The sequence below is a fragment of the Octopus bimaculoides genome, chromosome 6 (assembly GCF_001194135.2).
Source record: "Octopus bimaculoides isolate UCB-OBI-ISO-001 chromosome 6, ASM119413v2, whole genome shotgun sequence".
NCBI lineage: Eukaryota > Metazoa > Mollusca > Cephalopoda > Octopoda > Octopodidae > Octopus > Octopus bimaculoides.
The window spans coordinates 6,867,170-6,877,511 of record NC_068986.1 but is presented as its reverse complement, the minus strand read 5'-3'; the positions used below and the strand labels follow the sequence as shown (position 1 = coordinate 6,877,511).

The window sequence follows — 10,342 nt, the reverse complement described above, 5'->3', positions numbered from 1 at the left end:
GTTTAGCCCCTTGTGGGCAATAAAGAAATAAGAAACTGCAGTTTTCGATCAGGGAGAAAATTATAATTTCAATAATAATAAATAGGTAAAATTAATTAATTAATCAATTAATTAATTAATAATTTTACCAAGTAGTTCGGTACATTAAAATAACCTTTTTAGGTTAAAATAACCTTTTTAGGTAAAATTATACAAATATTCTATAATTATAAACATAATTATGATCAGGGGTCAGCTAATTGCTTCGCCATGCACCAAATTTAGAAATAGGAGTTAAATCCCTGTTCTACTACCATAAAGATCTCCCAGACAGTAACACACTTTTTTACTTAGGCAAAAAGTTAAAATAAGGAATCCACATGACTCAGATTAGCTACATACGCATTTCGAGATTAAAGTAAAGTTATATTTACTTACTTATTTCACATCTTCAGTGCAGCATTTCGAAATATAAATTTGAGTGTTTGGATTAAATATGTACGTGATCAAGCACCATCACATAACCAATATTCAACCACACTTTCAAAGATATACAGCTGAACGTGAACACATATTTATCCTCAATACCCACGTATGTGTTACTATGGTGCTTGATCACGTACATATTTAATCCAAACACTCAAATTTCTATTTCGAAATGCTGCCCTGAAGATGTGAAATAAGTAAGTAAATATAACTTTACTTTAATCTCGAAATGCGTATGTAGCTAATCTGAGTCATGTGGATTCCTTATTTTACCTTTTTGCCTACATAAAAAAGTGTGTTACTGTCTGAGAGATCTTTATGTTAGTAGAAAAGTTATTTAACTCCTATTTCTAAATTTGGTGTGTGGCAAAGCAATTAGCTGACCCCTGATTATAATTATAGAATATATATATTTACACACACACACACACACACACAAATATATATATATATATATATATGTGTGTGTGTGTTATATATCTATATATTAAGAAAATTGAGTTAGTCAGAATTTTGGATAATTATTTATATGGTGTTTTCATCTAGCTTCAGAGAATCATCAGGAATGATATTTTCACAGAGAATTTATGAGTTAGTTGAAAAAGTCTGGAGCAGAATTGAGATGAGAATGTTCTGTACTATTCTGAATCTATGTGTGTGTGTGTGTGCGGTGAATTTTTGGAGGCTTGGTTAGTGGGAGAAAAAAGGGAAAAAGCAAGAAAAACAGCAATGAAAAAAGAAAGAGAAAACAAGAAAGAAAGATAGACCTTGTTATTGCTGAATCACTACCAGAACCAGAGAAGAAATTTCAAGTATGGAAGCAATGAATGGAATCAAAGGGCTTTAGAGTTAATTTAGCAAAGACCAAAGTCTTGATAAGTAGGAAAACAGACACATCACAGATCTCTTCAGGGAGATGGCCCAGCTCAATATGTAGAAAAGGTGTCAGGAGTAGCTCCACATGGTGTGCTCAGTGCATACTAGGGACACATAAAAGGTATCATTGGAAGACTCACAGAGAAAGTAGTCTTTACATGTGGCAGATATACAGATACATCAAACACCAGGAATAAACAAAAAAATAAACTCCTTCAAACGTAAGGTAAGGATCCTTAGAAGTAGTAGACAGTTTCTCTCACTTTGGTAACTGAGTTTGTAGTAGTAAAGGTTGATCCGAAAGCATAGCTGCTAGAATAAGAATGGACTGGGCAAAGCTCAGAGAGCTTCTACCTCTGTTAGTAATGAAGGGTCTCTCCCTGAGAGTAAAAGGCAGACTAGATGATGCCTGTGTACATACAGCTATTCTACATGGCAGTGAGACATGGGCTGTAACTACATAGGACATGTGAAAGCTTGAAAGAAATGAAGCCAGTATGCTCTACTGGATGGGTAATGTCAGTGTACATATATAGCAGAGTTTAAGTGATTTGAGATAAAAACTGGATATAATGAAGCATCAGATGTAGCATGCAGAAGTGGACACTACATCTGATGGTGTAGTCATGTAATGACTGCACTGGTATGGTCATGTAATGCATATGAATGAAGATAGTTGCATCAAGAGATGCTGAAGGAGTAGACCCATGAAGACATGGGACAAAGTAGTAAGAAAGGATCTTCAGACGTTGGGCTTCACAGAGGGAATGGCAGGGGACCAAGACACCTGACGGTTTGCTGTGCTTGAGAAGACATATTAAGCTAAGTAAATCCATGGCCATCCTTGTATACAGACATGTCCCTTGCATCCCTCTGCAGTTGAGCACTCTTAATCTTGTAGGCTCATGGCAGCTGGTGTCACATAAAATGCACCCATACTGGTGTCACATAAAAGTGCTGAATAAAAGCACCCAGCACACCCTGTAAAGTGGTTGGCATTAAGAATGGTATCCAGCCATAGAAACCATACCAAAACAGACAAGGAGTCAAAACTGACATTACCAGCTGAAGAGCTGGCCAGCCCCTGTCAAATTAGTCAACCCATGCCAGCATGGAAAACATGTTAAATGATGATGATGATTTTTCTGTTTTTTCATATATGTATGATTTTGTGTTGATCTATTTATTTTTCAGTTTTGTGTACATATAACTATGTTTTGTTTTTAGAACGTTTCTACGGCCTGCGTTGTACATGCGATGAAGGTTACACTGGAGAAAACTGCAAAGCTATGATCGACATGTGCACCACTAAACCTTGCTATCATGGAGTTAGTTGTAATTCTTCACTCGGAGAAAAGGATATGTGTGGATCTTGTCCAACAGGCTTGAGTGGAAATGGCCGGGTTTGTTATGGCAAGTCACTTTATTCATCTTTTTTTCTGAGTGTATGATAAAGACATAAAGAAAGAAGTTTATAATTTCTTACAGTTCAAATATTTTCATGCATGCAAGCAAAGTTTGAATTATGTCAACATTGTTGAACAATATTAAAAAACTGGACTGTAAACCAATATTTCCTAATATTTCTTCACACTGGTATTAGACATATTATAAACTCTGGTATCAGACTAAGGAAAAGTGATCCACCAATGGAATTTGATCCATGTACCTACTGATTGTTATGTGACTACATATTGATTATAGAGTGCATGCCAGTCCATCTTTTCAAATTAGGTTCTGTAAATGTTGGGGTTTTTTTTCTCTCTATTAATTTATATCCCAGTTGCCATTTACATGATAGCTTAGTCTACTACTTCATGGCCAGCACTTTGTTGTTGTATATAACCTTTAAAGCAACAACCCAACAAACAAGAGATGCATAGTTTAAGACCAGCCAATGGGTCTGTTTCTTATTTTCTTGATTTGGTCATTATTATATCCAATATCTTTTATTTCTAAAATCTCAGCTGATATTTTGTAAAATATTCATAGTCATGGAATTAGTTCTCTTCACAAACATTAAAGCAATGGAGATTGGCTGATTGTATTAACTGGAACTCCATCAGTTACAACAACAAGGCTTCCACTTGATCTGATCAATCAGACAGCATGCTTGTGAAATTAATGTGAAAGTGGCTGAATACATCAGAAACGTGTACCCTTAATGTAGTTCTCAGGGAGATTCAGCATGACACAGAAAGTGGCAGGGCTGGCCCCTTTGGAATTACAGGTACAACTCAAGTTTTGCCAGCTGAGTGAACTGAAGCAATGTGAAATAAAGTGTCTTGCTCAAGGACACGACATACCACTGGGAATCAAACTCCCCTCTAATCCATAAGCTATGTGACTGACAAAACTAGTGAGATCATAGAGATAGAATGTGAACCAGTGTAATTGTCACAATAGTCATAATCAGTGATTGATGTTCACAAGGGTTTGAAATGCAAAAAGAAATACATTATCTAACATAATTCAGATGAATAAATTTTGAAAGCTCTTCCTTCCTCTACCAACTCACTGATATGAGGTAAATATTTCTAAAAGTCATTTTAAGACTACATGTATACATGTACATACAAATATTGCCCTTTAAGTTTGACTGAAAATATATTATGTTGGCAACTAAGTTCCTGCCTTTTTTTAAAATTTAAATTTTTTAAAAGGTTTAATAAAAAATAACAACTAATTAATCAATAATGTAGTCACCCTTGTTGTTTACAACTTCCTCCTGACGTTCAATACCTCATTGATAGAAATCACCTAATTTCGACTCAAAAAATTGATCCAATTCTGCATCAATATTGAAGGGAATTCCACACATAGCTTTTGAAAGAGATCGAAAGAGGTGGAAATCCATTGGTGCCAAATCAGGAAAGTACGGCAGGTGTGGCAGCACTTCCCAGCCATGCATTTGAATGGCTTCCTTGGTCATATTGGCAATATGAGGGCAGGCGTTGTCATGCAGCAGAAGAACACCATGTTGACGATTAGGTCTTTTTTCTTGAATAGCCGTGTTGAGTCATTCCATCTGTTGAACATAGAGTTCCATGTTGACTGTTTGGTTCCGTTCAAGCAATTTGTAATGGATAATCCCTTCCCAGTCCCACCATACGCACAACATTGTTTTACATGGATGAAGATCTTGTCTCATTGCTTGGTGTCACTTGTTTACCAGGGCTAAGCCATTCCTTATGCTGCTTCATATTGATGTACAGGCACCATTTTTCGTCACCAGTAATGATTTAGTAAAGAAATTGTTGCTTGTGTCCATGAGTTGAGCGGTGACGAGCAAGCAAACTAGCGGAGATTGTGGCTCGTTGACTTTTGTTGTCACCTAAAGCATGCGGAACTCATGCTCCATACTTCTGAACCTTTCCCTCAAGTGAAGATGCTTCTCTATAGCAGTGTGGGAACATTCCATTTTCTCTGCCAGTTCCCTTGTCGTTTGACGAGAATTTTCATGCAAAATTTGGTTTAATCACTCTTCATCAAACTCAACTGGACAGCCAGAAAGAGGTGCATCTTTGAGGTCAAAATTTCTATTTTTGAACTTGGCATACCAATCACGAGCGGTTCTTTCAGCTATGGCACCCTCTCCATACACAGCATAAATATCGCGAGCAGCTTTTGCGATCTTAGAACTTTGATTAAAAGCAAAAAGGAGGAGTATCGAAAATGCTCGTTTTTCTTAACTTGACATTCCATTTTAATGATCTGAAAACAAACAAAAATTAACTAAAATTAACTAGAAAAAAACAAAAAAACAAAATAGATTCTGAAATGATTCAAAAATAGAATTCTTGTAAAAAATAGATTCCAAAATTTAAAAAAACAGCGGGAACTTAGTTGCGAACCCAATACAATTGAAATTTAGTAATAAACAACAATACAAATGATAAAGTTAGATGTAAATATGCTACTGAGTTGGCTTCTAGCACTGACACTATGGATGATAGAGAACATTCCTAGAGACTTCTTGCCCTTTTTAATTTGAACCTTAATTGAAAATTATTAGATCCACAACAGCTTAAACAAGAAACAATAAAACATCTGCTGTCTGAATTGTTAAAATTTTACTAACTTCATCTTTATGATTAATTGTTAAGGTTCTAGAAATAATTGATTTTAGAAATGTTTTTGGAATTGAAAAGACAGGAATTGAACAAATAAAATTCACTTAATATTAATTTCCAATGTTTTTATTCTTTATTACAGATAAAGATTTCTGTTCAAAAGGAGTTTGTAGTCAGAAGTGCAAAGACAATATTGGGGATACTTATGTTTGTTCTTGTAAAAATGGTTATAAACTTGCTGCTGATAATAAAACATGTGAAGGTGAGTTTTACTTATTTCTTTAATCATCTTTGAGCTGAACTCTGCCATTTCTATTATCTAATAATTCTTCAGATTAAAAATGTGGAATGTAAGATATTTCAGAAAATAAAGTTTTCAAGGATATGCTTTGAAGAGAGCTTATGATCATACAATTCTTGATGAATTTTGCTTATATTTTCATTTGGCAAAATTCTCCTGTTTTCTTTATTTTGAAGTCAAACCAGTATGTGTCTACTTTTGGGTTATAATCTCTTTGCAGGGTTGCAGGGCCACATTGAGCTCCAATGTCATCTCTGGCATACTTTATAATGACTAGACACCTTTCCTAATGCCAGTCACTTTACAGAGTGTACCAGGTGCTTTTTTTTCATATCACTGGTTACTAGTAAGGTTGCCATGTAACTTGCAGTACAGAAAAGAATAGGGATGGAAAGGGAGGAAAAAGCTCCCACAACTGTGAAGTATTTGGGAGGGGAAGGTGGAGATGAATGGCTGTCTGCCAAGCGTGAGTATGATAGAGGGTCCAGCACAGGTGTCTTGCTACAGAGGAGATATATAGCTGAAGGAAATAAGAGGAAGGTAGCAATGGGGTGCTGAAGCAAACTCACAAGAAACAAGAAGGTGAGCATATGAGGAGGACAGAGTGGATGCTTTCATAAGAGTGTGATGAGGAGTAGACAGATGGGGGTTGATGTAATGTGTAAAGAACAAGGGTTGATGTAATGTGTAAAGAACAAGGGTGGAGGTGCAGATGATGAGAAATACCATTATGTAGAGGAGTAAGGTGAGAGATGTAAGAGAGGCTCAAGAAAGAGAGTAGAATGATGGGTAAGGTGTAAGAGCTGAGGAGAAAGAGAGATGCATAAAGGGCTGTAGCAAGTTGGTTATGATGATAAATACGGAAGGGTATAGAGATTAACACATAAGAAATGTGTGGTGTATTACTGTACACAAGAATACCCGCCCACAACAGCAGAATTGATATCGTAAGGTGTCTTGTAAAAAGTATTGGTGATGGTGCCATGTAAAAAGCATCCAGTCCACTCTGTAAAGTGGTTGGCATTAGGAAGGACATCCAGCTGTAGGAACCAAAACAAATCGGACTCTGGAATCTGGTGCAGGCCCTCATCTTGTCAGATCCTGTTAAGCTGTCCAACCCATGCCAACATGGAAAATGGATGCTACACTCATGCATACACATATAAAACCACACAAATTGTTATTTTGTTATCCATGAATATTTATGCAAACATGTGCACATATATATATAACAATAATTTCTCCCATGGTTATACACCATGATGATGCACAGTCATATGTGTACTTGCTGTCGTGTTTTGAACTCCTAAGCAATATATAACAAATATGGTAGATTTGTTTAAATAATTAAAAACCACCAGTCACATGGCTTGCACAAATTTTATGCGAACTTGTCCCTTTTCTTTCTATATATTGCAATTAAAATAAATGGGGCACACAATTGATTCCATTGCTACAGGATTACCGTTGATTACCCTTCATTAGTGACTTTAACAGAAATTTAGGGTTATAATAAATACCACTAGCCTGGGAAAAGTTCAGAGAGCTCTTACCTCTACTGGTGTCAAAGGGCCTCTCGCTCAGAGTAAAAGGCAGACTGTATGACGCATGTGTACAAACCGCCATGCTACATGGCAGTGAAACATGGTCTGTGACTGCTGATGACATGCGTAAGCTCGCAAGAAATGAAGCCAGTATGCTCTGATGGATGTGTAATGTCAGTGTGCATACTCAACAGAATGTAAGTACCTTGAGAGAAAAGTTGGACCTAAGAAGCATCAGTTGTGGTGTGCAAGAGAGACGATTGCGCTGGTATGGTCATGTGGCGAGAATGGATGAGGATAGCTGTGTAAAAAAGTGCCACAGCCTAGCGGTTGAGGGAACCTGTGGAAGAAGTAGACCTGACATGAGGTGGTGAAGCATGACCTTCGAACATCAGGCCTCACCGAGGCAATGACTAATGACCGAAACCTTTGGAAATATGCTGTGCATGAGAAGACCCGGCAAGCCAAGGGAGACCATAATCCGTGGCCTCTGCCAGGGGTGTAGCCAGCCCACTTATTCGTACCTTTACTTCATTGGACACTAAACTCTGCTTGCGAAGACCTGTTGGGGCAAGTGAAATCGAAATCGTAATTGAACCAAATTCAATGACTGGCACCCGTGCCAGTGGAGCACTAACAACACCGTCCGAGTGTGATCATTGCCAGAGCAGCTGTCTGGTTTCCATGCCGGTGGCACGTGAAAAGAACATTTGAGCAAGGTCATTGCCAGTGCCACTGGACTGGCTCCTGTGCAGGTGGCACGTAAAAAACACCATTTGTGCGTGGCCGTTGCCAGTACCGCCTGACTGGCCCTCGTGTTGATGGCACATAAAAACACCCACTACACTCTCGGAGTGGTTGGCGTTAGGAAGGGCATCCAGCTGTAGAAACTCTGCCAGATCAGATTGGAGCCTGGTGCAGCCATCTGGTTCGCCAGTCCTCAGTCAAATCATGCAACCCATGCTAGCATGGAAAGCAGACGTTAAACGATAATGATATGTATACATATATATATATATATATATATACTCACTCACACACACACACACACACACAAGCTGAAAATAAAATAAAATAGCTTAGCTTAATTACTAGGTTAGGTGGGATAGGTCTGCTATTATCAATTATCTCGGCCCCTTTTATAAGATCCCTCATCTTAAGATCTGAGTTTCTTTTAGCCTTCATTACTTTATAACATATTTATCTAACTCACTCATCTCTCTTGCCAGTTCATATCTGCAATGACATGCCCTTCTCTTAGATTACTTCTACTTTTCCTCATACAACCAATGCTTCATTCTTATTACATTTTCTCAAATCTAATCGAAGCTCAATAACTGGAAATCTCAGTTAGGTTTGCTTCATTTTTACACAACTTGAATAATCTGTAAGAATTTTTTTCTGATAATTTAATTAGCTAGTGTTTGAGTTGTTTTATGTTCATGAAAATAGGGATCTAACTCACTGTCAGCACTGACTTCTTTAACTATTTCAATACATCGATACCTGTTTCATTGACAATCTACATAGTATGTTCTGCATTTTTGCCATTCAAAAGACAATTTTACTAATCATTATATATTGGGTTGGTAAGAAAGTAATTTCGTTTTTCACAGAGTTACAATTTTTTTGAATGATTTTTGTCAATGTTATAATTTGTTTCCTTTTGACATTTGATACCCATTGCTTTTAGCTTACTTTAGAAGCAAATTGCATGTAATTTTGTTTACAGCTGTTAGCTCAGTGTCAATTTTAACATGGAGTGCAAAAACGAACATTTTTGTCACATTTTACTTTTTTTATTTCCATGAAGGCAAGAAAGCTGCTAAGGCCCACAAAGAAATATGTGAAGTTTATGGTGTTGATTGCTTAACAGAACGCACATGTCAGAAATAGTTTAAAAAATTCCATTCTGGAGATTTTTCTCTGAAAGATGACCAACGTTCTGGTTGACCTACTGAAGTTGATGATGACTGAATCAAAGCCATAATTGAATCTGATTGTCATATAATGGTGCAAGAGATTGCTGAGATATTAAATTGAAAATCACTTCAAATGTCTTTGACTCATTAAGAAGCTCAACATTTGGATTCCACATGAATTGAAAGAGATTCACTTAACATAATGAATCAATATTTGCAATATGCATCTCAAATGAATGAAAGATGCAATAGCTTTGTGTTTATTGTGTAAATCATTTTCATCTTTTTTGTATATTATTGTCAGAGTTTTATGTCCAGTAATATAAATGAAGGAAGTTGTTCCGATTAGGAACTGAAAATGTATGCCTTCCATTACAGTAGTGGAAAGTAATGGAAAGTACTTTTTACAAACAAACTAAAATAAAAAACAGGCTTTCATCTTTTCACAATTGATAAAATAATTACCAATTTGAACACTGGGGTGGTGTGGGTCAATGTTCAGGGGAGGACCACCTCCCCTGAACTTGCTGACCTTGTGCCAAAATTTGAAATCAGAGTTGATTGTTCCTCCAAATTTATTATAAAAAGTTTGGTGGTTGGGGTGACTTAGATAAAAATAACCCATTGATAGTTGAGATTTCAGTAAAACCTGTTTCATTACTAACATGCAAGGAGAAATGACAGAAATAACGGAATGAGAAGAAATACAGGTTGAGAGAATAACTACCCAAAGAAGATATGAATTATTCATATGGACTGTCCTGGTGGTGGTGGTGAGGAAGGGAGGAGAGGAGGACAATGGCAACGACTGAAAACACACCTGTAGGAAATGAGAAAATACTAATAAGTGTTCTTAGAAATGAGAAGAGAATGATGTACATTGAGAAAATGGTTCTATTCCTGATTGACGGGTAGAGATATTCTTTTATTTATTTCAGTCATTTGACTGCGGCCATGCTGGAGCACCACCATTAGTCAAACAAATCAACCCCTTATTCTTTGTAAGCCTAGTACTTACTCTATCGGTTTCTTTTGCCGAACTGTTAAATTACAGGGGACATAAACACACCGACATCAGTTGTCAAGTGATAGTGGGGGGACAAACACAGACACACAAATATATACATATATATATATACATATATATATATATATATATAT

The 10,342-nt window shown here is 36.7% G+C and overlaps 1 protein-coding gene across 1 annotated transcript in view; it reads left to right on the top strand.

Moving 5' to 3' along the window:
- LOC106882610 (mucin-like protein) overlaps positions 1-10,342 on the top strand; it is a 108,281-nt gene that overhangs the window by 71,909 nt on the left and 26,030 nt on the right. Inside the window, exons 19-20 of the mRNA XM_052968589.1 lie at positions 2,569-2,754; positions 5,557-5,676. Coding sequence (XP_052824549.1) covers positions 2,569-2,754; positions 5,557-5,676 — 306 coding nt within the window. The remainder of the gene's footprint in view (positions 1-2,568; positions 2,755-5,556; positions 5,677-10,342) is intronic.